This window comes from Dendrobates tinctorius, unplaced genomic scaffold, assembly GCF_039654945.1.
Source record: "Dendrobates tinctorius isolate UK_male_01 unplaced genomic scaffold, ASM3965494v1 ptg000028l, whole genome shotgun sequence".
Classification (NCBI taxonomy): Eukaryota; Metazoa; Chordata; class Amphibia; order Anura; family Dendrobatidae; genus Dendrobates; species Dendrobates tinctorius.
In genome coordinates this window covers 85,238,716-85,266,368 of record NW_027361696.1, presented here as the reverse complement: position 1 = coordinate 85,266,368, position 27,653 = coordinate 85,238,716, and the positions used below count along the sequence as shown (strand labels likewise).

The following is a 27,653-nucleotide window of genomic DNA, read 5'->3' as shown; positions in this document are numbered from 1 at the left end:
ATGCATGTGTTGGGAGACCAGGGCGTGATTGAGAAGTCTTTGTCAGCCACAACTACGCCCCTGGCTCCCCTCACAATAACACAAGGACCATAGATTACAATAGGTAATTTTATACCTGACTCTGCTCCTTCTCTCTTCACCACTAACATTGTTTCAATGAACCTGTGTTGTTTCCTGAAACAAAAGGAAGTTAGAGATTAAAAAGCTCTAGTGGCCAGTGCAAACAATGCAATGTTTAAATTATTTATTTTTAATAAATATAAAAATGTCCAATTTTTTTCTTTTAAATACATTTAACACAAAAACATGATTTTTAGGTCATTTTCTGATGATAGCTTCTCTTTAACCCCTTGCTGACATTGGACATACTTTCCCGTCCACGGGACCCGGGCCCGTATGACAGTGGACGGGATAGTACATCACCGCGATCAGCTGCGCTCACGGGGGAGCGCAGCTGGTCATGGCTGGGTATCATCTGATTATCACAGCTGACACCCGGTACTATGTGCCAGGGGCGGTCACAGACCGCCCCGGCACATTAACACCTGGCACACTGCGATCAAACATGATCACAGTGTACCGGGGGCATAGGGAAGAATCACGCAGGGAGGGGGCTCCCTGCGTGCTTCCCTGAGACCCTGCAGGCCCCCAGATCCAATATGGCTGCGTGGGCCTTCGGGGTCCTGCAGGGAGGCGGCTTTCTCAGTGCCTGCTCTCAGCAGGCACTGAGAAAGCCTCCTGCAGTGCCTGTCAGACAGCTGATCTGACCTTATAGTAATGTCCCACACTGGGACAATATAATAAAGTAAAAATGTGTGAAAATAATTTTTAAAAAATTCCTAAATAAAAAAAATATTCCCTAATAAATACTTTTATTGTAAATAAAAAACAAAACAATAAAAGTATACATATTTACTATTGCCACATCCATAACAACCCGCTCTATAAAACTGTCTAACCCCTTTAGTGAACTCTTTAAAAAAAAAAAAAACAAGGCAAAAAATAATGCTTTATCATCGTACCGCTGATCAAAAAGTGCAATAACACGCGATCAAAATGCCGAATATAAATAAACATGGTACCGCTGAAAATGCCATCTTGCCCCGCAAAAAACGAGCCACCATACAGCATCATCAGTGAAAAAATAAAAAAGTTATAGCTCTCAGTATAAAGCGATGCAAAAATAATAATTTTTTATATAAAATTGTTTTTATTGTATAAAAGCACCAAAACATTAAAAAATTATATAAATGAGGTATCGCTGTAATTGTACTGACCCGAAGAATAAAACTGCCTTATCAATTTTACGGTGTAAACGCCCCCCCCCCCCAAAGAAATTCATGAAATGCTGTTATTTGCTCAATCTGCGTAACCAAAAATCAGAATAAAAAGCGATCAAAATATGTCACGTGACCGAAAATGGTACCAATAAAAACGAAAAATAAGACCTCACAGGACTCAGTGGGTCAAAATATGTAAAAATTATAGTTCTCAAAATGTGGTGATGCAAAAACTATTTTTACAATAAAAAGCGTCTTACAGCGTGTGACAGCTGCCAAACATAAAAACCCACCACAAATAGTAAATCAAACCCCCCTTTATCACCCCCTTAGTAAGGGAAAAATAATAAAATTTTTAAAAAATGTAGTTATTTCCATTTTCCCATTAGGGTTAGGGTTAAGGCTAGGGTTAGGGCTCGGGTTAGGGCTAGGGTTAGGGGTGTGTTGTGGTTAGGGTTGGAGTTAGAATTGGGGGGTTTCCACTGTTTAGGCACATCAGGGGCTTTCCAAACGCAACATGGCGTTCTCAAGTCCAGCCAATTCTGCGTTGAAAAAGTGAAACGGTGCTCCTTCCCTTTCAAGCTCTGCCATGCGCCCAAACAGTGGTTTACCCCCACATATGGGGTATCAGCCTACTCAGAACAAATTGCACAACAACTTTTGGGGTCCAATTTCTCCTGTTACCCTTGGGAAAATAAAAAATTGGGGGCAAAAATATTTGTGGAAAAAAATGATTTTTTTTTATTTTTATGGCTCTACATTATAAACTTCTGTGAAGCAATTGGGGGTTCAAATGCTCACCACACATCTAGATAAGTTTCTTGGGGGGTCTAGTTTCCAAAATGGGGTCACTTGTGGGGGGTTTCCACAGTTTAGGCATATCAGGGGCTCCCCAAACATGACATGACACCCGCAGACCATTCCATCAAAGTCTGCATTCCAAAACGTCACTACTTCCCTTCCGAGCCCCGAGGTGTGCCCATACAATAGTTTTCTCCCATATATGGGGTATCAGCGTACTCAGGACAAATTGGATAGCAACATATATTGTCCAATTTTTCATGTTACCCTTGGGAAAATAAAAAAATTGGGGACTAAAAGATCATGTTTGTGAAAAAAATGATTTTTTTTATTTTCATGCCCGGGCGTTATAAACTTCTGTGAAGCACTTAGGGGTTGAAAGTGCTCACCACACATCTAGATAAGTTCCTTGGGGTCACTTGTGGGTGGTTTCCACTGTTTAGGCACAATAGAGGCTCTCTAAACGCGACATGGCGCCCGATCTTAATTCCAGCCAATTTTGCGTCAAACGGCGCTCCTTCCCTTCCAAGCTCCGCCATGTGCCCAAACAGTGGTTTACCCTCACATATGGGGCATTAGCATTCTCAGGGCAAATTGCACAATAACTTTTGGGGTCCTGTTGCCCTTGGGAATTTAAAAATTGGGAGTGAAAAGATCATTTTTGTGGAAAAAATATGATTTTTAATTTTACGGCTGTACGTTATACTGTAAACTTATGTGAAGCCCATGGGGGTTTAAAGTTCTCACCACACATCTAGATAAGTTCCTTGGGGGGTCTAGATTCCAAAATGGTTTCATTTGTGGGGGGTTTCACTGTTTAGGAACATCAGAGGCTCTCCAAATCTGATATGGCGTCAAGCCAATTCTGCGGCGAAAACGTAAAATGGCGTTCTTTCCCTTCCGAGCTCTGCCATGCGCCCAAACAGTGGTTTACCCCCACACATGGAGTATCGGCGTAATTAGGACAAATTGCACAATAGTTTTTGGGGTCCTGTTTCCCTTGTGAAAATAAAAATTGGGGGTGAAAAGATCATTTTTGTGGAAAAAAATATGATTTTTTAATTGTACCGCTGTACGTTATAAACTTCTGTGAAGCCCTTGGGGGTTCAAAATTCTCCCCACATATCTAGATAAGTTCCTTGTAGGGTCTAGTTTCCAAAATGGGGTCACTTGTGGGGGGTTTCCACAGTTTAGGCACATCAGGGACTCTCCAAACGTGACATGGCGTCCGATCTAAATTCCAGCCAATAACTTTTTCAGTCCAATTTCTCCTGTCACGCTTGGTAAAATAAAAAGAATTGGACCTGAATTAATTTTTTTTTGTGAAAAAAAGTTAAATGTTCATTTTTTTTTCAACATTCAAAAAATTCCTGTGAATCACCTGAAGTGTTAATAAACTTCTTGAATGTGGTTTTGAGTACCATCAGGGGTGCAGTTTTTAGAATGGTATCACTTGGGTATTTTCTATCATATAGACCCCTCAAAATGACTTCAAATGTGATATGGTCCTTATTAAAAAATGATGTTGTAAAAATAAGAAATCGCTGGTCAACTTTTAACCATTATAACTTACTAACAAAAAAAAATTTGGTTCCAAAATTGTGCTGATGTAAAGTAAACATGTGAGAAATGTTACTTATTAAGTATTTTGTGTGCCATATCTCTGTGATTTAAGGGCATAAAAATTCAAAGCTGGAAAATTGCAAAATTTTTGCCAAATTTCCATTTTTTTCACAAATAAACGCAAGTTATATGAATGAATTACCACTAAGGCCTGTTTCACACTTACGTTTTTGCTGTCAGTTGCAATCCATGAAAAAGGCGGAGAATGGATCCGTATCCGTTGAGACACCAACGGGTGCCACCGGACCGTTGTTTTGACGGATCCGCCAAAGTCTGCATTTTAAAGGAACCGCAGCCTGGGGAAAAAAGGAGAGAGAAAGAGAGAGAGAGAGAGAATGAGAATTTTTTGCCGCTCCCAGAACGGCATTTCATGGTTAAAATGCCTCCCGGAGTAAAACTTCTGGGCATGCGCACTTAAAAATAGCGGACCGTCAAGGCAAAAAAAGTTGCATTGTCCATCTCATCCGCCCGGGAGCTGCTAAAATCTTGGCGGATCCATCAAAATACGGGTGGGACGGACGATCATCAGTCAAGATCTGCCACTAATGTAAGTCTATGGGGGAAATTTTTTTTTCTAAAATTGGCGGATTTTGACTGACGACAAAAAATGGAAGTGTGAAATATGTATTTCTGCTTTGTACACTCTGCCTGGTTTGTTTCCCTGGAATCATCATGACTTGTGTAAATCTGTCGCCCACTATACTCTTTTTCCTCTTTCTTGAAACTTTATGATATGTAATTTTGATCAGAAAAATATTCAGGATTGAGAGTCCTCAGTAGTTGATACCTTTTAATGGCTAACTGAAAAGATGGTAATACATTGCAAGCTTTCGAGACTACTCAGGTCTCTTCATCAGGCTAGACTAATACAAAATCTGAAGTCACATATTTATGCACAATACAGCCTAGAAAAAATGCAATAGATAAGACAAGTGACGTGAAGCAGAACTATCAATATGGGAGAGGGAGAAACATAAATATAAACATTGGACCAGTTCATAGATAAGGAGTCTGGATGTTTTATGGTCCTCTGATTGGGGTCTAGTTCTGTGTTGCCCTGCAAGGTTTTAAAAGGAAATTCCTTAATTGATGTAAAAAGACATAAATCCATGCGACACATTCATTCCAGCACTGAGAGTGTCAAAGTTCGTCATAAATTTGTAATTTTGATCAGTAATTTCTATGCCTTTGACAATTTTTTTCTGCAGGTTGTCCCATGTCAAAATTGCTCACGCCCCTTTTATTCTTAGTTTATGTCTGAAAATTTATGGTATAGTTCTTAAGGCCCATATACTGTACCCCAATGAATTATCATCATGTATTGGTCCCCATAAACATTAGACTAAAGTCGGCCAAACTTTCTGATACTGGTGGGATAGGCAGACAAATGTGAATAGGGGCCTCACAATTCTTCCCCGATCGTTGATGTCGGAGGAGTTTGAATTCTTTGTTCTTTAGGAAATATCCACTTGCACGTGGCTTTCTCCACTCTTCTCTTCAAAAACACGTAAATGCTTATCCAATCCGAACGTTTATGTGTATGGGGGAGTTGGGATAGATAGCTGATAAACGAGCTGTCGTATGTGCATGGCCAGGTTGAATAGATCTTATCATTCCAAAATGAAATTGTTTAAATCAGGTTTTTATGTTAAATGTATATAACAAAAAAACATTGTCAATATATTTTTCTCATATCACAATCTTTATTAAAAGTATAAAAAAAATCTAAAAGTGTTAAAACTGGGTACTAGGGCTTTCTAGACTCTAACTTCCTGTTGTTTCAGGAAACAACACATGTACATAGCCACAATGAACAGACTCTGACCTTGCCTTTTATATTGTGAATTATGTGCAAAGTTCATTTTGGAAGGAGGAGAAACTGGGTCAGATTTGACATTAGCTATTGTGTTTAGTGGGTCCTCTGATATCAGTTGTGTACAGAGATGTTGCCTATCATTGCAATCCTACCTCTGATAATAATGAGCCTCCTGAAAACTCTTTCTGAAAGGAGAGGAAGTATGGGTGTAAAACAAAAGCCATACTGGCCAGTGTGAAAATTACAAGATGACTAATTTTGTTTTTTAATAAATATTGTAATATGAAAAAACTATAACCAAATATAAAAAATCCATGTAACACAAAAACCTGATTTGAGCAATTGTTGATTTTTTGATTACACATACTCTTTATGTTATTATAAAAATGATTGGGTGAACTGCTGGCTCAGTGGTTAGCACTGCAGCTTTGCAGCGCTGGGGTTCTGTGATCAAAACCCTCCAATGACAACACCTGCAAGGAGTTTATGTATATTCTCATTATGTTTGAGTGGATTTCCTCCAGCTTGCTTCCACACTCCAAAGACATACTGATAGGGAATTTACATTGTGAGCCCCAATGGGGACAGTGCCAATAATGTCTGTAAAACTGTGGGATTAATGGCGCTATCTAAGGCTAGTTTCACACTAGCGTTACCAGACGCAGTGCAGGGCAGTCACTAAGCTCTGCCCCCGGCCGCGCGCCCTCTGGTCAGCTCCTCCTATGGTCGCATGACGCTGCATGCGATCAGCGTTCCCTATATTTAGCGTTGGGTGCGCTGGCATGTTTTTGCCAGTGCATTCGCCTTTTTTGCGCCATGCCGAGGTCTGCCAAATGCACTGTGTTGCATTTTTGTGCGCTCGGCGCAGCGCAAAAAGGGCTCATGCGCCAGCAAAAACATGCCAGCGCATGGCCAGCGTACCCAATGCTAAATATAGGGAACGCTGATTGCATGCAGCGTCATGCGACCATAGGAGGAGCTGACTGGAGGGGATGCAGCAGGGGGCGGAGCTTAGCGGCAGCCAAGCGCTGCGCTTGGTAACGCTAGTGTGAAACTAGCGTAAGTGAGTAAAATAAAGAAATTGTTAATCTGGATTAATCATGCAGTAAAAATCATGGTCTGTGACAAAATCAGTAAATGTAGTAACCTTTACACAGGCTTTGCTACATAGAGCATGCATCATGGGAAAACTACTATATTACTACATAGCAATGATGGCACTAAAGCAGAAGAAATAGTTTTCTCGACACCAGCTCTGAGGATAGTATTAATGTCCATCAAATGCTTGCTATTAATTACCTAACTAACGAACATTCAGAATGTGTGTAAATGTGTCTCTATTAGTGCTGCTGTTAAGGAAAAATGCAAAAAAAAAGCATATGAGCATATATAATATGGTGTAACTATATCTAAATGGAATCTGTCCCTAGGTTTTTGCTATCTAATCTGAGAGCAGCATAATGTATAGACAGATAACCTGATTCCAGTGTTGTATCACTTACTGGGCTCCTTGCTATAGTTTTGATAAAATCTCTGCAGGAGGTTATCACTTGAAGACTATAAACCTGCTGCCATGTAGTCCTCAATATTCATGAACCTTGTAGAACCCCACCCCCAACCACTGATTGTCAGCTTTCTGCCTATGCACAGTGTATACAGAAAGCAGCCAATCAGTGGTGGGAGGCAGGGATATACAGAGCTCAGCATTCAGAGAACTGCTAAATCTGCTGCAGATAAAACAGGGATTTTATCAAGACTACTGCAAGCTGCCCAGTATGTATCTTATGATGTATGTCTGATATGCAGAGAAGGTGTACATTTTTCTTTCTTTTTTTTTCAGATTACGACTATTTCTTTTATTTGAGGACTAGAGAATGTTCTGACATGAATTATTATTGCACCGCCAAACAAATAATCCTGTTAGCAATATTAATCCAAATTGCACCTCCCATATCATCCTATGGATACGCCAAGTGTTTTTTGGCCTACGAGAACTCACGATATGCAAACTGTATAGGACAAGAAATCAACAACTTAACAAAAGCCGTTCAATATCTCCCCAATCAAACGCAATGGCTGAATGCATCACAAAACGGCATAACTGTAGTGGAACATAAGACTTTTTTCCATTTGCCCAAACTTCTAGAGCTTCGGCTGAACAGTAATAAAATTAGGAAGGTCCAGCCAGGGGCGTTCAAAAATTTAAAGAATCTTTGTTTTCTGGACCTTAGTTACAATGATTTGCAAACTTTGGATAATTGGGACATGAGCGATTTTACAAATCTGAGAATTCTCAAAATCCCATATAACAGAATCAGTACAATACAAAGTTTTAGTTTAACCCCTCTTCATCGTTTACAAGAACTCGAATGGTCTTTTAATAATATCACTAATTTTACAAATGTGGCAGAAGCTGTAAATAGTTTAGCGGAGCTATCTAAACTGAACCTGAGCTCTAATAGTGTGACCCATTTATCTTCTCCAAAGTTGATCGCCCTTCAGTCGCTGAACGTTTTAGACCTGAACTATAATTTAATTGGTGTCTTAGACCTTAGTTATTTGTACATGCCCAATCTGACCGACCTCATGGTGATGAAAAATAATATGAGCGCGATAAATGCTTTATCCTTTTCAAATGTGCCAAAGTTAGTCCAGATCAACTTTGACGAAAACCCATTGAACATTTCCTTTCTTCTGGGAGTCCACCTACCTCATTTAACAGAACTGCACTGGTCCAGCATGAGACCCAAACTTGATAATAATTTATCTATTCCATGTCAGGTGTTCCGATCTTTCCCCAAATTAAGGGATTTATACATATCGCGTTCAAAAGTTTCAAGTTCCCAAATTAAGAAAATTGGAGAGTGCACCAATCTCACGTCACTCGTGCTTTCAACAAGTCCTCTTAAGGTACTGGTGGAGAGTGATCTTCAAACGTTTAAGAACGTTAAAGTTCTGTATCTTAACAAGTGTAAAATACAAATCATCCATAATAGCTCATGGACTGGTCTTATACACCTTCATACTTTGATCCTCGAGAGAAACCAAATCCATTATCTACCAGACAGATTATTCAGTCCTTTAATTGGTCTTCAGTTCTTGGACCTCTCCAAAAATTCCTTAACCAATATCAACAACAAATCATTTGAAGGCCTACTCAGTCTCAAAACCCTTATTCTGAGAAGCTGTAAAATAGCAGAAATCGAGTCTTTTACCTTCACATATATAAGGAACCTAAATCTACTAGATATACGGGACAATAGTATATCAATAATTAAGAGGCAGTCTTTTTACCAACTATACAAACTTGAAACTCTCTTATTGTCAGGCAACAAAGTCCATGCAGTACAGGGTAATAGCTTTAGAGAGCTGTCATCATTAATGAGTCTAGACTTAGCTAATAATGATATTTATAAATTTTCAGATATCACCTTCAATTCCTTAAAAACACTTCAAAGTCTAGATATTAGTAGAAATGGTCTGGGTTTTAGTAAAAGAGACACTAAAAGTCCTTTTAACACGCTTAAGGATCTTGAATCCTTAGATATGAGCTACCAAACACGACGCTATAAGGATCCTGTTTCGGCAGCACTTTTTCAAGGTTTACAATCCCTTAAAAAGCTGAATGTCAGAGGAATTTCAAGCTCCTTTTTTGAAGAAGTATCATTTTTATATTTGTCCAATTTGACAGACTTTGATATGTCCGAAACCTCCAAAGATGCCAATTTTAATTCCACTTTGGAATTAATAAAAAAATGTAATAAAGTAAGATCTCTTCACCTGGATAACAATGAAATCACAAATCTTCCTGAAGACATGTTTGCTTCATTTAATTTCCTGGAAAACCTGTCTCTACGAGGCAACAAACTTAGGAACATTAGTGAAAAGCTTATGAAACCATTGACTAAGTTGAGAACTTTGGACCTGTTTATGAATCCTCTCTTATGTTCTTGCGACAATTACTGGTTCCAAAATTGGTCTGAATTTAACATTCAGGTGCAGATACCATTTTTGCAATCATACAGTTGTCTTGGACAAGTTGCCCATGATTTCAATTTCCTCAGACTGGATCTAAGTTTTTGTAGGATGGACATGTCTGTTTTATTTTTCAGTGTCTCCTTTGCTTTCACGTTACTCTTCTTGACCACAAGTCTTCTAACAGTAAAACTGAAGTGGTCCATGCTTTACTTCTATCACTTATTGAAAGCTTGGCTTTCATGGAGAAGTCAAAAGAAAAAGAGACTCTACACGTACGATGCCTACATCTCCTACTGCTCCGATGATGAAGACTGGGTTATAAAAGAATTACTGCATCATTTGGAAAGCCAAGGACAACACAAGTATAAACTTTGCTTTAAACCTAGAGATTTCATGCCCGGATCCTACCACATTGATAATATCCAGGAAGCTATTAACAACAGCCGTAAAACTTTGTGTATTGTCAGCAGAAATTATTTGGAAAGTGAATGGTGCAAAATAGAAGCAGAAATAGCTTGTTCACGAGTCTTTTATGAGAAGGAGGATGTATTGCTGGTGGTGTTTTTGGAAGAAATCGCAGACTTCAGGTAAGGGTGATTAAATGAAATTATTGTGCAAGACTTTACTTCTTCAGAGTTTATATGAAGGCACTTTGGTAATCAAGGTAATATGCAAATATATAGGGATCTAGTAATTTCTAATATCTGGTAATTTATATTGAAACACTAGAGATGAGCGAATCAGGCAAAATTTCAATTAGCCTTTTTTTTCAAGAAAGTTTGATACATAGAAAAGTTATTTTCTGAGAAGTTAATGTCCCTTATTATGCTTTGGTTGTCTCTCTAAGGTCCAGATCATAATAAACATAATATTAAATAAATCCTTATACTCACCTCATCGTTTCATCTTTCTGGCCTCTCCATTCCTCACTGCCACTTATCCAGTCTGGGTTGCGTCTTCTGATCCCTCGCCACTTTTGCTCAAATACCTGATCCTCTCACACTGAGCAGGGACCTACGACTCTGATGAGGCCCTGAAGAGTTCTGTGCACGCGCATGAAAGGTCATAATTAGTGATGAGCGAGTATACTCGTTCCTTGGGTTTTTCCGAGCATGCTCGGGTGTCCTCCGAGTATTTTGGCGTGCTCGGAGATTTAATTTTCCTCGTCTCAGCTACATGTTTTGCGACTTGTAAACAGGCTAAATACATGTGGGAATTCCCTAACAAACAGGCATTCTACACATGTATTCAAGCTGTCTAGCAGTCGCAAATCATGAAGATTAGACGATGAAAACTAAATCTCCGAGCACGCCAAAATACTCGGAGACCACCCGAGCATGCTCGGAAAAACCCGAGCAATGAGTATACTCGCTCATCACTAGTCATAATGTCATGCCATCAAGACGTGTACCGAGACCTTGAGTAGAACTGCCTGGAGCCTCATTAGACCTGAAAGTCCCAGCTCAGTGTGAGAGGAAAATTTCAATGCAAGTGGCAGGGACTAGAAGATGCAGCAAGGACTGGACGGATGACGGAGAGGAGCGCAGGTGAGTATAAGGATTTTTTTCTCTTTTATAGTCTTTTGATGGTCATTCATGGTTCAGAAAAATTGAGGCACAGAAGCAATTTACAAACAATCTGCAATTTGACAGATGTGGATTTTTTGCAAAATTTGAGTAAAATTTGAATCCATTTGAATTTATTTGCTCATCTCTAATAGGAACCACTGTAGCCAGAAGGGTGAGGTGAAGTTGTCTGCATGTAAAAGGCTCCCCCTGCAATCTCTCATACTGGGTTCTTCAATTATTATTTGCTGAAAATGTATTAAACTTTTTGCCATCCCCTCCACAGAATAATAGACCACTTTATGCATGTGGTCTAGTAAACCCTTGTAGTGAACCATGGATTAATAAGGGCTTTATTTCCAGGCACAATCCCAACAAAATGTTTTTATGCTTCAAATGTTATTCCCACTATTAGGCTAGTTTCACACTAGCGCTTTTGAGCGCAGCGACGGCCTGCGCACGGCCGCCGCTAAGCCCCGCCCCTGCCACGCCTCAGCCGGTAGCTCCGCCTACCGGCGCATGACGCTGCATGCGTCCTGCGTCCCCTATCTTTGTCACTGGGGGCGCAGGCCGTGCGCAGTATGCGTTTGGCGACGCATGCGCCCTTTTGACGGTGCGCCGAGCGCAACCAAACTGCAGCAGGTTGCGTTTGGCGCAGGTCGGTGCACCGTCAAAAGGACGCATACGCCTCCAAACGCATACTGCGCACGGCCTGCGCCCCCAGTGACAAAGATAGGGGATACAGGACGCATGCAGCGTCATGCGCCGGTAGGCGGAGCTACCGGCGGAGGCGCAGCAGGGGGCGGGGCTTAGCGGCGGCCGTGCGCAGGCTGTCGCTGCGCTCAAAAGCGCTAGTGTGAAACTAGCCTTATAAATGGTTAAACACAAGCAACTTCACAACTTACTGCAATTTTCTTCCAAAAAACGGAAGGATTTTTAATTTTATTGGTTATTGCTAGTTGCCTAAGTTACCGACCACCACAGCAGTCTATCAGTGGTGGTTGACGGTCTACTAAATATGTAACCTCTTTTCAATAGAGCTTGTGAAAGCTGCTGTGATGGTAGTTGGATTGCTAGATCTGGCAAACTTCAGTGCCATTACACTCTGCCAATGCTGCAGATGCAAGGTTGCCTTGTATATCAGCATTTAGGTCAGGGAATCGGAGCAACACTGCTGATTTCTCAAACTGTCTATCAATTAGCAGAACGTTGTCCCCTGCAAGCAAAAAAGCGGGAGGTTGGGAAGCTGTGAGCTTTTGAACAAGTACATAAGAAAAACTTTTTAAAGTGCTGTAATACCATGGCCGCCGGGGGGTAGCTTCTGTGGTTGTTCCAGTACTCACTGTGCTGGAGGCTGTTTCATCACCCGTATGCTGTGCACTTTGGGGACCCAATTGACTGCAGACAGAGGCTGGAAACAACTTTAACAACTCAGCTTTATTCTCTTTAGGGCACAGCATATCCACAATGGCTGCAGGACTCTTTACTCGATAACAGCAATACATCTTCATCTACAGCAGTACGTCACTTCTTCCTTCACTTCACACGTATGAACCACACAGACAAGCTGACACGTCACACGGAACACGATGAACACGGAACTACTTTCCTTCTTCCTGAGCCCGACTTCAGCCCACAAAGGTACCTGACTTGTCCGTTACAGCTCACCCCTTTACGGCACTGTTGCTCCTGTTCGTGTCCTAGATTTGCAGCTCACTAGACTCTCTACAAAGCTCCCGTACTCCAGCTGCTACTTCCACAGGGGGCTCACCCACGGACCTCCCTGGGTTGCACAACTCCAGACACGGGCTGCTTTCAATAGACTGGCTTGGGTTGTCACTTCAGCTCTTCCTTTCTAGCTGACTTGACCAATGAGGACTCCTTCTTCCGTCTCCCTAGTCCCACAGTTCCCAGTCTCTAACTGCAGGACCTCCAGTACCACTACGTAATGGCTACTGCTGTAGGCATTCGCTGTGCTTCACTCCTTTCCAGTATAGCTACCCCTGACTCAACTAACTCATGGAGGGAAAACTATCTTCTTTTTCTCCTGTCTAACCACTCCTCTCACTTAACCCTCTCCACAGGTTCCCTCAGTTATGCTTGGTGTCTCCATCTAGTGTCCCTTAATGGTACTACAACTAACTCTAACTAGCTATTGTCATGCAGCCGCAAACACACACACGACATATATACTGCACACAGACATGTAAGGAACACAGTTAATATGCAATAACAATATTTACAGGGCTATGCCCTCACCTCCTTACATTGCATTAGAGCGAGCGCTGTCTGGATTCAATCAACTGCCCTCCATTTGCACACGGACACTGCTGAAGCGCATGAAACAGCCCTGCACATGCACACTAACACTGCTGAAGCCCGGCAGCGCACACACAGTGCAGGTAAGCTCTCAACACCGACTCCTGTTTGTAGCCATCATTTGCTACAGTGATACATCCGGAAGTGTAAGAAGCAAGTGGCTCCAGAGAGGAGGAGAGGTTGGTGAATATTTGAACTTCTGCGCTACTGCAGTGTCAGTGTGTAACGTGGCACGGGGCAGTAGCCACGGGCGAGGCACGCATCTTCAGCGTTACATGAAGGTGGGTTTCCAGGCCACATGTATCCGATGTTGCTGGTTTACCAGGTCCAGATGCTTCACAGTTAAATGAGGGAGACCACCAGTCATAATAAATAAACTATTTACTGAATGTTAACTTGGTAAGAGTAATATATAAGGGGTAGCAAAGTCTTGTGGACATTTCCTTTGCAGTATGAAGCATTTTCACACAGTATCCTTCCTCTGTAGTTTACTCCAGGGTTTTAAAGGCAAACTGTATCTCCATACTTGGCCACAACCCAGCTTTAGTGCTGCAGTCCTGATTCAAAAGTCTCCTCTACTTCCTAAGCAGTTCTGCGTTCTATTTCTTCCCCTACTGGCTCCTTGGATTTCCTGCTCTGGACCCTTTTCTAGTCCCTGTCTCTCAGTCCTGCTGAGACCTGTTACCTTCCGTGTCACAAGCTCAAGGTTTCGTGGCTAGGCATCCTCTCCCAGGATCCAACTCTGGAGGAAGCCCACTCTGTCTCGCTTGTCACTTTTCCTTGGGATCACGCTATCCCTCCTTATTCAATCTTCTCTCATTCGGGATCACCCTCCAATATGGCACTGCTCACTTTCCACTCCAAACCCTATCTCACTTCCCAGTGGAAAACAGTCACTTCTCTAACACTAACCCCACCCACTGTGGATAAGTCCCAAACATTAACTCTATCTTACCCTATCGTCAACTATCTACATTAATAATAATAATTTTATTTCTATAGCGCCGACATATTCCGCCGCACTTTACATTATAGAGGGGACTTGTACAGACAATAGACATTACAGCATAACAATAATCACATAGATTATAACAAATACCAAGAGGAATGAGGGCCCTGCTCGCAAGCTTACAGTCTATGAGGAAAGAGGTAGACACGAAAGGTGGGTGGTAACAGTTGCCCTGATTGCATGGACCAGCCATAATGTTAAGTGTGTAACAGTACAGACACAGAGGGCTACTAGATGCATAAAGCATGTGGGAACATGATGCGGGGAACCTGGTTATGGTAAAACTTTTGGCTGTGCCACACAGGGATAGGTTAGGTTAATGTGTTGAGGCGGTAGGCCAGTCTGAATAAATGCGTTTTTAGGGAACGCTTAAAATTGTAGGGATTTGGGACTAATCGTATTGACCTGGGAAGTGCATTCCAAAGAATTGGCGCAGCATGTGTATAGTCTTGGAGACGAGAGTGGGAGGTTCTGACTGTTGAGGATGCTAGCCTCAGGTCATCAGCAGAACGGAGGGCGCGGGTAGGGTGGTAGACTGAAACAAAGGAGGAGATGTAGGGTGGTGCTGAGCCACGGAGGGCTTTGTGGGTGAGGGTAATAAGTTTATACTGAATTACTGAATTCTGGAGTGGATGGGTAGCCAGTGTAATGACTGGCACAAGATAGAGGCATCGGTGTAACGATTGGTGAGGAATATGATTCTGGCTTCAGCATTCAAGACAGATTGAAGGGGGCAGAGTTTGGTAAGAGGGAGACCAATTAGATGAAAGGTACAATAGTCAAGACGAGAATGAATAAGAGAAACACTAAGAGTTTTTGCAGAGTCAAAAGTAAGAAAAGGTCGAATTCAAGAAATGTTTTTGAGGTGCAGATAACAAGAGCGAGCCAGTGATCGGATGTGGGGGGCAAAGGAAAGCTCTGAATCAACTATGACCCCAAGACAGCGGGCATGTTGCTGGGGAGTAATGGTGGAACCACACACGGAAATGGCAATGTCGGGCACAGGTAGGTTAGTAGAGGGAGGAAACACGAGGAGTTCAGTCTTTGACAGGTTCAGTTTCAGATCTATATTATACACTATACCTTACACTTCCTATCTTTTAACACTATACAGAAACACATTATACTAACAATACTTATCTCACTTTATACTGTACATTACAATCCACATAATATAATATATAGAAAATACATAAGAGAATATTCACACTACAATACAACACATCATGTAATTGGTGTCTTAAGGGGTAATAACGCCATAGCACAGTCCACCACCCTTACAAGTGCATACTCGCAGGGCTGAAGTAAAAGCAGTGCTCGCTGTGATCAGTCAATATTAGAAGAAGTACTCAAGCTAATTGCCCCATCTGCATTTTAGTTAGCCACCAGGTGCTTGCATAGCATGAATTTCCATTCTGTGAAATATATGGAGAATCAGATTGTATCTCAGAAATTGTTTTTTAAAAATGGAGAGGTTCATTATTTTTATTGAGGGTGTGTGCACACGCTGCGGATTCTGCTGCTGATCCGCAGTGGATTTGGCCCTGCGGATCTGCAGCAGTTTCTGCTGCATTGTACAGTACCATTATTATCAATGAAAAACAAAAAACGCTGTGCACATGCAGTGGATTTTTCCACACGGATTTGCTGCGGTCTCAAATCCGCAGCATGTCAATTCTTTGTGCGGAATCCGCCACGGTTTCACACCTTCTCCATTGTAGAGGTGTGAAACCATAGGGCTAAACCGCAGGCTAATCTGCAGATAAACCGCAGGTCTTTTGACCTGCGGATTTTGCCAAATCCGCGCGGAAAAATCCGCAAACCAATCCGCAGTGTGTGCGCTTACCCTTATTTCTATTATTTTGGTGGCTAAGAGCCCACTGCAAACAATTCAACATGAAAACAGATTAATACCTTGTAACAGCCCCTAGATGGCAATATTATACAGGATATATTCGACGATCGCCCCTATAAACGTAGCGGGAGACTGGACAGACGGACGGGACTTTTCTGTAGGTCGACCACAGCAAAGAAAATTCTGATGTGTAAGGATCAAAAAGTGGACCAACTGTAGAAAATGCAGAAAGGGACATTTTATAACAGGATCTACAGTAAATCAAAACAAAAATATGTTTATTATAGAAGTTCATGTTATTTCTTTTTTTTTTTAGTTCTTTCTATTCCTTATTCCATTTCCGCCAAAGAAGCCATAAAAGGGCTGTATTTTTTTTTGCGGGACAAGTTGACACCATTATGATGTACTGAAAAAAGGGAAAAAATATACACGTCACAGTCTCCTACGCCAGAGGATGATTCACTCTGGCTCAAAGGTGGCTGCAATGGGAAGGACCCTTCAGCCCATGAGCACCTCACAGTCGTGTCATGGGGCTGCCGATGGGCACCTGAATGGGACCATACTATGATCACGGCATTCAAATGTTGCAGTCATAGATAAGAGTGGCATTTAAGTAGTTAAACAGCAGCAACCTGAGCGCACTGATTGCTGCTGCTAGATGCAGATGCTGACTATATGACACTGCGTGGCTTTTGATTAGTCCGGGCAGCACAACATCATCTGTACGTCCCGCTCATCTCTAGTTGGGACCTGGGGATTATTGTTTGTTCATTCACAGTCGGAGCCGCCAGAACTTCCTCATCTTTATGTAGCGTCACTATGCGACATCCGGCTTCTGGTGTCTGTACGGCCGTGTTCACACGCTGCTGAAATACTGTGTTTTCTGCAGGATCCGCCCCACACTACACAATAAGAATCTTCTCCCCCTTATTTGATGCGTTTTAGTGCAGATGTGAAGCTGCATAGCCGCATTTTTAATCTGCTTTTTATAATCCAGAAAAGCTTTGATTCTGCACTTAATAAAGGATCTGCAGTTTTTACATGAAGACAAGAGAGGATAAAAAGCCCCAAAACCGCACAGTTCAGTAGGGTCTTTAGGGTATGTGCACACGTTGCGGATTGTGCTGCGGATTTTTCCACGCGGATTTGGCTAAATCCGCAGGTAAATCCGCAGGTCAAATGACCTGCATTTTACCTGCGGATTTAGGCTAGTGTGAGCGAATCCTTATACACAAATGTCAGCGAGCCCTTATACAGTAGTGTGAACGAGCCCTTATAGTCTAGTGTGAGCGAGCCTTTATACACTATTGTGAGCGAGCCCTTATAGACTAGCAGAGGCGTATCCAGGGGGGCACAGCTGGCAGGGGGGCGCAGTCGGGCCGCCTAATGCGGCGGTCCGCAGTGTCCTCCCTGGCGGCTGCATTCTGCTGCCCCCTGGCCTGGGAGTTGGCCATTCTCTGTGTCAGCTGTCAAGCTGACAGCCAGCGCAGAGAAGCTGCAGTGCTGGCTCCCAGGGAGCAATTGTACTGGCGTCTATACAGACGCCAGTACAATTGAAGCTCTGACCGCTGGGTCAGAGCGACGTCAGCAGCGTGATCAGATCATGTGATCACACTGCTGACGTCAATCGCCGGTGCCCAGATCAAACGCTGGAGGTAAGTGTGCTCCACTCTGGAGCTGAAGAAACCACCGAAGATTAAGGGGGGATACATAAAGTTTGGGGGGATTTGGAGTGGGGATGGGGGATACATAAAGTGTGGTGGGATTTGGAGTGGGGATGGGGGCTATATAAAGTGTGGGGGGGATTTGGAGTGGGGATGGAGGATATATAAAGTGTGGGGATTTGGAGTGGGGACGGGGGCACTTTATGTGTGGGGGGGATTTAGAGTGGGGATGGGGGGTTATTTAATGTGTGTGGGGATTTGAAGTAGGGGTGGGGGTTATTTAATTTGTCAGGATATTTATAATGGGGATAGGGGGGTTATTTAATGTGTGGGGGCATTCGGAGTGGGAATGGGGGGTTATTTAATGTGTGGGGGGAATTGGTATGGGGATGGGGGGTACTTAATGTGTGGGGAGATTTGGAGTGGGGATGGGGGGATTTAATGTGTGTGGGGGGATTTGGAGTGGGGATGGGGGGATTTAATGCGTGTGGGGGGATTTGGAGTTGGAATGGGGGATTAAATGTGTGTGGGGGATTTGGAGTGGGGATGGGGGATTTAATGTGTGTGGGGAGAATTGAGGACACTAAGAGGAAACAGTATGGGGGATGGGTGCAGACGCAGTATAGTGAGTGGGGGGATAGGTGCAGACAGTATGGGGAGCAAACAGGTAAATGTATGTGGACACAGTGAGTAGCGATGCGAAAAATGTATGTGGACACAGTATGGGGAGTGAGGGTGATGGGATGTGTGCAGACACAGAATGGGGAGTCGGGTATGTATGAGCAGACAGTACAGAGAGTGAGAAGGTAAATATATGAGGACACAGTATGGTGAACAGGAGGATATTAGAGGAGACAGTATGAGGAGGGAAGGGAGTAGTGTGAGGCAACAGTGTATTGCAGATATTTTTAAGGGGATTGTGTGGAGATTTGCTGCAGAAGACCGGAGAAGATGGACGTCTGCAGAGACGGCAGTGGATGAGAAAACTCATCATGGGGTCTGGACAAGAAAGAGAACAACTCCAGAGATGACGTCATCTATAAGGTACCTGGATGTAAATATTATTTGTGATACTGACTTATTCTCATGTTTTTATTTGTTAGGAACATTAAAGGGGTTGTCCAGGTTTGTGCTGAATCTGCAGTCATTCTATGTGACTGCAGACTTCTGAATTCTCACTGAGCGCTGTTAGGATTCTCTCGTACCGGTAACTTGCATACATGTGGCGGTCACATGCTGACTAGACATGCATGGCCTCACTCAATGAAAATGAACCGAGTGAGGCTGTGCACGTCTAGTCGGAATGTGGCCAGAAGTATTTAAATCATGTGCTTGTGCTGACATGACCGTGTACTCTTGCCACCGGTACAAGAGAATCCTAAAAGTGTGCAGTGCATTCATTGTGAGAATTCAGAAGCTTGCAGTGTCAGGATTCAGCTCTGCAGGTTGCCGTAGTCATCACATGGACAATTCACTCATATGCGATTTTCATACTTATGGTCCCGTGACAACGAGCTTCTCTTCCTGCTTGTCTCAGTTTTTCACTGAACATTAAGACAATTAAGAAGAGCAGCTCGTCAGTACATGACTAAGTGTGCAAATCGCATGTGTGCTGGGGGGGGCGCCGAACCGAATTCTTGCCCCGGGTGCCAGAAAGCCTAGATACACCTCTGTAGACTAGTGTGAGTGACCCCTTGTACACTAGTGTGAGCGAACTGTATATTATCTCTACATACAGGTAATTCACATTCTGAAGATCCCATAAAGTAAGCAGTGTAATGTGAGACAAACAGATACAATAGGATTACATTTAAGAACATTAGGTGTGTGCATGTCGCTTGTGGGAAGATTAAGTTTGAGGATTGAATTGCTTAAAGGGAACCTGTGAGACCCAATAACGCTATTAAACTGCAGAAATAGCGTTCATCTTCAGACTAATAGCGTTATGTAGGTGCTTGTCCACAGTACTGAAAGTGTGGCAAATGGGAGAAAATAAACTTTATTTCCCTAAGGAGCCTCCGGATTTCAGTCGTGTAGGCGTGTTGGTGTGCAGTAACAATTCAAAGCATGGAGAGCGGGGACTGTATTCTTACCCTGGCACTGATTGACACTGTCTTTGCATTGATGCACCACTGAGCCAACTGTCAGTCATTGCCAGGATGTCCTCACAGTCACCTCTGTCAGTGATCTTAGCGTTCACTGTAATTGCACGCCCCCATGACTGAAAGCTGGCGGCTCTCATTTATCCTGCAGGGAAAAAAAATTGTGCAAAAATAAATTTTTGATTTGATTTAAAAATGGATAGCTGGAAAGGAGGCGAAGGTAAGACAATTTATGGCACTTCCGTTCTCAGGGAAATAAAAGGATCATGTACTGGAATGTTTTACCATCCCAAAGCGTATCCAAAATTGAATGCAACTACATGAGAAAGAAGTGAAGTCTTGCAGAAATCTGCAGAGAACAAGGTTAGTCTCTTGCTGAGCAGTTCCATCTTTGACTGATAGTCATGTAAGGACACTTAGCCAAGGGAGGGGACGTACCAGCACTTTGTTCAGCTGTAGACCAGGATTTTCAACTTATTATTTTACCGTTTGCTTCTGAATAACTTATTAAAAAATGTCAGACATCGAATGGATTTTAACTGATTAATATGAAAATCATAATAAACTATAAGAATAATAAATCCATAAATCTATAGCTTAGAATACTGCTGAACACATAAACTGCATTTGCTGCAAACTTGTAAAATCGTGACAATTACAATCAGAAAAATCTGTACAAGATTTTCTAGCACTAAAAGAATCACGGGTTTTGTTTTAAAGAAGTAAATATCATATAAATTACTCCATAATAATCAGAAATCAAACATACCATATATACATATACATATATACTGTACCTATATCTATTTATATAGATCTATGTACTAGATATATAGATTTAATAAAGTAAAAATAGAAGGTGTCATCACAGCAGCCTCCACCTCAGACCCCTATACACATTTCAACTTTACTTCATCTATGAAACCCCAGGTGAAGTAGGGGCGAAGCGCATGTCAGGATCTGACGTGGAGCCTGCATTCGTATCTGCTTCCTATCTCTTTAATTTTTTATATTGCATTACACTATTTGTGTGGAATTACATTGCACCAAATTTGTATAAATCTAACTTTCACAATTGCATTGTAATTAACTTTGTGGATATACATATGTGTGTGTGTATATATATATATATATATATATATATATATATACACACATACATATATATCTGTATCATCATTCTTTGGAAGTGTTCTGCCATCTGGTGGCTTCCCTTTGTATCGTCTTCTGAATAAAATGGGTGCAAACTTTCAAACTTCACAAATGCTATGTGAACAACAACAAACTGAAAATAAAATGAACTGTAAGTTAAATGTCCTCTGTTGAACTTCATGGACCTCTTTATTGTCTCTGAAAATCCCTTCCTCCATCACTAAAACTTTCAACAACTCTAGTAGATAAACATGTGCTTTAAAATGGTCATGTTAAACCCCTTTATGACTTATGACGTATAGGTACGTCATAAGTTGTGTCCTGGTATTTGATGCCAGCTCCGGTGGTGAGCCCACATCTGATTTAATCAGCTATCATGTGCTCCTAACTGCCACGGGTGGAATCACGATCCACCCATGGCTGTTAACATGTTAAATTCCGCTGACAATCTCTGACAGTGACATTTAACACAATCGTGACAGAAATGCGTCACAAACCCCGCCCATTGGGGACCTTGTTACATGATCATGGGGTGCTGATAAGTTGGCACGACAATCGGGGGTCTGCAGAAGACCCCTGTGCTCGTCATTGCAGATCTCCTATGAATGCTGGCCTGAGGTTTACATTCATAGGAAACTGATTTTTACTACACATAGCAGGACTGAAGTTCTGCTATGTGGAGCACAAATGATCAAAAGATTGCAAACTCAAGTCTCCTTTTGAAGCAAGTAAAAAGTGTAAAAAAAAAAAGTTGTGAAAAAATACTTAAATGTTTAAAAAAATGAAAGTTCAAATCATCCCCCTTTTGCTCCATTCAAAATCAAACAATAAAAAAAATAACATATTTGGTATCGCCTGGTTCAGAATCGCCCGATCTATCAAAATATAAAAATAATTAATCTGGTCGGTAAGCGGCGTAACGAGAAAATGAATCAAAACACCAGAATTAAATCTTTTTTTGGTCTTCGCAACATTGCAATAAAATGCAATAACAGGTGATCAAAACATTGTATCTTCCCCAAAATGATATCAATAAAAACGTCAGCTCGGCACGCAAGAAATAAGCCCTCACTCTGCCCCAGGTCCTAGAAATGGAGACTCTATAAATCTTGGAAAATAGTGCCTTTTTTTTTTACCATTTAACCTAACCTACCATGTTTGGTATCTGCAAACTCGTAATGACCTTGAGAACTAGAATGGCAGGTCAGTTTTAGCATTTAGTGAACATTGTAAAAAAAAAAACAATTGTGGAATTGCACTTTTTTTTGCAATTTAAGCTTGAATTTTTTTTCCCATTTTCAAGTACACAATACAGTAAAATCAATGGTAACGTTCAAAATTACAACTCGTCCCCCATAAAGCAAGCTCTCACATGGCCATATTGAGGGAAAAGTAAAAAATCCCAAGATAGTGAAGGGGTAAGAGGGAATCTGTCAGTAGGATCATCCCTCCTAAGTGGTCTATATGGGCGTGCAGGTCATAGGAAGCTAAATAAATTGATACCTTAATATTTGTGATCTGATGTCTTATTTCTGAGAAATCCACTTTTTTCTTATATGTAAATGTCCTTTTCCAGGCTCTGGGGAGGACGCTACCAGTGTGAGACAAGTAACTACCACAGAACAGGAGAAATTAAACTTGTCTTCTTGCAAAGACAATTAATGTAGCTCTCACAGCTCTGCTGTATTGTTACACTGGCTGCCTGTAAGATGGAAGCTGAAGCTAAGAGGAACCTGCAGACGTGTCAGGTATAATCACACACAGCTCTGCAGTGAGATCAGGAGAGCAGAGAGCGGCTGTCACACATCACACTGATAACTCTCCCTTCATGTAAAATATTCCCTGGAGGCAGAGTTATCTCCAGGCAGCATCCTCCCCGAAGCCTAGAAGAGGTCATTTATATAAAGTGATAAAAGATGATTTATCAACAACAAGGCATCTGTCTATAACTTGAATGCTTATATTAATAGTTTAGGCTGGATTGACACTTGCGTTTTTTGAGCTGTTTTTTAGCGCAAAAAAAGCATGCTTTTTTTCCCTATCTTTCAGGCTGTGTGCACACGATGCGGATATATAGCGGATCCGCAGCGGATATTTCCGCGCAGAAACGTTGCATATCCGCATTGTGATGTACAGTAGCCTTAAATGCAATGAAAAAAAAAAACGCTGTGCAGACGCTGCGGATTTTTCCGTGCGGTTTTCCTGTGGTACAAAATCCGCAGCATGTCACTTCTTTTGTGTGGTTTTCCACTTCCCCTGTCACCAAATCCGCAGGGGGAAAACCGCAGGAAAACCGCATTAAGGCTGTGTGCCCACGATGCGATTTTTAAGCGTTTTTGCCGCGATTTTTGGCACGAAAACGTTTAAAAATCGTGTACAGAACGCCCCCCATGCATTCCTATGGCATTCCGCACATGCTGTGCTAATGCTGCGCTTTTTTCCGCGGTGGAAACGCATCGCGGAAAAAATCGCAGCATGATCATTCTTTTGTGCGGAATCACAAAGAATTGCCGCGATTCCGCACCCATAGGAATGCATGAGAATCGCTTACTTCCCGCATGTGGCTATGCCCACCATGCGGGAAGTTAAGCGTCTCCTGTGCGGTTGGTACCCACGGTGTGGAGGAGAGGAGACTGTCCTCCAGGCCCTGTGTACCATACCCCTGTAAAAAATAGAATAAAAAATAAAAAATTGGGGTATATTTACCTTCCGACGTCCCGCGCTGCATTCCCAGCCTCAGCGTTCTCAGTAATGCCTTGCGGCAAGGTCCTGTGATGACGTGGTCTCGTGAAATCACTATAGTAACGCAAGACCAACGTCATCACAGGTCTCGCAAGGCATCGCTGGGAACGCTGAGGCCCGGGATGGCAGCGCGGGACGTCGGAAGGTAAATATACCACGATTTTTATTTTTTTATAATTTTAACATTTTATCTTTTACTATTGATGCCGCATAGGCAGCCTCAATAGTAAAAACCTGGTCACACTCGTCAAACACTATGTTTGACGAGTGTGACCAACCTGTCAATCACTTTCCAAGCGATGCTTCAAATCGCTTGGAAAGTGCTTGAGAAAATCGTGGCAAAATCGCGAACAGAATCGCGGTGAAATTGCGCAGAAAAAACCCGTGTGATTTCTGGGAAGGAGTCCGGTTTTCAGTGTGCGTTTTAACACGCAACGTGGGCACATAGCCTTAAAATGGAAGAAATCCGCAGGAAAAATGCAGGTCATTTGACCTGCGAATTTCTTCCATTCTGCGCGGAAAAATCCGCAGGGCTAAAAAGTCCGTCTGCACTCAGCCTCACATAGGTGCGCATAGGTGCGCATACACATGCACATGCGTTTTTTTGCAGTGTGCGCTCGGGCGCACAAAATGCATCCTGCTGCATTTTTTGTGCGTCCGACTTGCCCCCAAAAAGCGCATGCACACGCAATGCATTTTTTTTACAGCCAAACACCCATTATAGTCTATGGGTGCGCATACGTGCGCATGATAATGTGCACGTATGCGCATAAAAACACATGCTTTTTTTTTTAAAAACGCACCCAAACCCGCAAAAAATGCACACAAACGCATGATGCATTTTTTATGTGCGTTTGCACTGCACACGGTGCGCAGCGCAAAAAAACGCAAGTGTGAAAGTAGCCTTAGATAGGTCAAATGTGGTGACAGATTCCCTTTAAATGGCTAAAATTGAATTGTAATTGTAAAAACAAGCAACTTCGCAATTTACCTCTTTTCAGAAATCTATTCCGAGGTTATCGGCCACCTCTGCTGAATATTGGGAATTTGCTTGTTATACGGCATGCAAGCCCTACCGTTAAGCTGGTTGATCTGCTGGATCGGGCCAGCTTCAGTGACTCTCTGCTCTTCCTATGCTGCATATTTATGTGCGATAAGTATCATACAATATATTGCATCGAATGTAAAATTTGCAACATGTGGAAAACCAAAAGAAGTGCATCGTGGAGTATTTATACAACATAAACAAGGGTGATGTCCTAAGACAGGAGACAATTGACAAAAAAAACTGCTGCTAAGAGAGGCAGCCATAGATAGAGCCTGCTTGGGTAGGTTTTGCTCTAGCTACTGTGACAATCCCAGGGATGTGAACTTATACAGGACATACAAGCATGATGTAGCTTGTTACACGTTACAGACTAAAAGAAGTCCTTAATCAGTACTCATAATTAAGGATTTTTTCTAGTCTGAAACGCACATCATGTTTGGATTTATTGTCAGTGCCTATTTTAACAATACAAAATAAAAGTTTTTGAAATTTTTTAATCAAGAATTGGTTGAAAAATCTGCTATTTGTAAGGCAAGGTTCACATTAGCATATTGGGGCCCTGCGGAAGGCTGCGTACTTCCTCCCTGAAGCTCCGCCCACTTCCGCACTTCTTCCGTTTAGGTCCGGCTACTTCTGCATGCATCCTGCATACCTATCTTTAACATTGGGTATGCAAGACATGCGGATGTATGCGGATGCGTTGTTTTGACGCGCCTGCAGACAGCACGGGAACGCAACAAGTTGCGTTTTGCGCAGACGGCGGACGCGTCAAACCAGCCTTATAAGACAGTCTTTTGCCACAAGGGGTAGGAGTGTCATTTCCATTCTTAAAATTATTAAAAGCCTCAACTAAGGTGAGCTGGACTAAAGCTGTTCGCGCTTATACAGGAGCCCTGGGATGAGTTCTTATAGTAGCCGCTGGCCCGAACAGCAGGCTGGCAGGAATGATCAAGTCGCTGGTTCAGAACCAGAAGGGTAGACAAGGGACAAAATCATGAGTAAGAAGATTTGTCAATAATTGAGCTGAGGTCAGAATAAGGCCGGGGTCACACTAACCGACGCAAAATACGGTCCGTAGTTTACAGGCGTAATACGGATGAATGACCCCTAAATAGAGCTCCGTATGTCATCCATAAGCAAGGTGTGGTTGCGTATTTTGCGCATGTCAGCATCCGTATGTAATCCGTATGTAATCCGTATGCAATCCGTATGGCGAGATTTTCTCGCCGCCTTGCAAAATGGACATATAATGGAGCCCTATGACAGGGTTTATAATAGAAACGAACGAAATAATAGATATAGACACATAGAATGCATATATATATACTGTATATATATATATATATATACACACACACAAGTCATTGAGATAAACATATATATATATTTCACAGAGTTCTTCATAGCAGAATAGCCGCTAATTAGATTGCTGGCTTCTATCAAATCATTCCCCAACCTGACATGAAATGACACATGGTTTACATTCAGTAAACCATTTCATTTCATGTTTTTTTATATGTCCCTGACTAATAATTAGATGTGGGTTTGTGTGCAAAATTTGGGAGTTGTACTTGTTATTTTAAGGGGTTAATTCGTTGTTAAAAAATGTGTGGGCTTCCCATTGCCCTGTAGCGGTGGTGAATGGGTTAATCTAACAAAGGGTTAATGTCATCTTACAATCGAATGGTGACATTAACCCTTTGTTAGATTAACCCACTCGCCAACAATATAGGGCAATGGGAAGCCCACGCATTTTTTAACAACAAATTAACCCTTTAAAATAACAACTACAACTCCCACATTTTGCACACAAATCTTCATCTAATTATTAGTCAAGGACATATAAAAAAGCTTGAAATCAAATGCTTTACTGTATGTAAACCATGTGTCATTTCATGTCGGGTTGGGGAATGATTTGATAGAAGCCGGCAATTTAATTAGCAGCTATTCTGCTATGAAGAACTCTGTGAAATATATATATACATGTTTGATAAGTAAATAGAGAAAGGCACCGCGCTCACAGGACGATTCAAAGATGATAACGTAAAAGTGAAAGTGAAAGTCCTGCCTTTCACACATAAGCCCGATACTCAAAGCATGCAGGAGATTAGTGATGGGAAGTTCGGCTCTTTTTGGCGATCCGGCTCATTCGGCTCCGCTCACCATAAAGAGCCGGCTCTTTTGGCTCTTTTAACGGCTCTTTTTTTAATATTAATCCGTTTTCCACAGTCCTCGTTCCAGGTCTTTGCCTGTAAAGTGAGGGCCTCATTCTCCGCCTATATAAGGATCTAGTGACGCAGTGTAGACTGTTATTCAGCATTGCTGCTTCCTCAGATTGTCAGCTCTTGTGATCAGGCCCCGGCTCCTTGGTTGCAGACAGTCTTACCATGTATTCCTTTCTAATCTGTGGCGTTTTTTGTACATGTCCTGTCTGGATTAGTAAGTGCTGCAATCCGTATTGGCGCTGTATAAGGCCGGGGTCACACTGGCGAGGAATACGGCCGAGTGAGAGGCGCTAAAAGCACGCATTAGACACGGACCAATGATTCTCTATGGGGTCCCTCGCACCAGCCGTATATTTCTCGGGCGTATTCTATGGTCCGTGCCAATCGCAGCATGCTGCGACTGTCAGCGTACTACGGCCGTAGTACCCCAATGAAAGTCTATGGGTGCGCAAAAAATACGGATTACACACGGAC

At 42.2% G+C, this 27,653-nt stretch overlaps 1 protein-coding gene across 1 annotated transcript in view; it reads left to right on the top strand.

The window, feature by feature from the left end:
- LOC141085612 (uncharacterized) overlaps nt 1-27,653 on the top strand; it is a 79,899-nt gene that overhangs the window by 15,787 nt on the left and 36,459 nt on the right. Inside the window, exon 2 of the mRNA XM_073571139.1 lies at nt 7,361-10,085. Within this exon, the coding sequence (XP_073427240.1) occupies nt 7,405-10,085 (2,681 nt within the window). The 5' untranslated portion in view covers nt 7,361-7,404. The remainder of the gene's footprint in view (nt 1-7,360; nt 10,086-27,653) is intronic.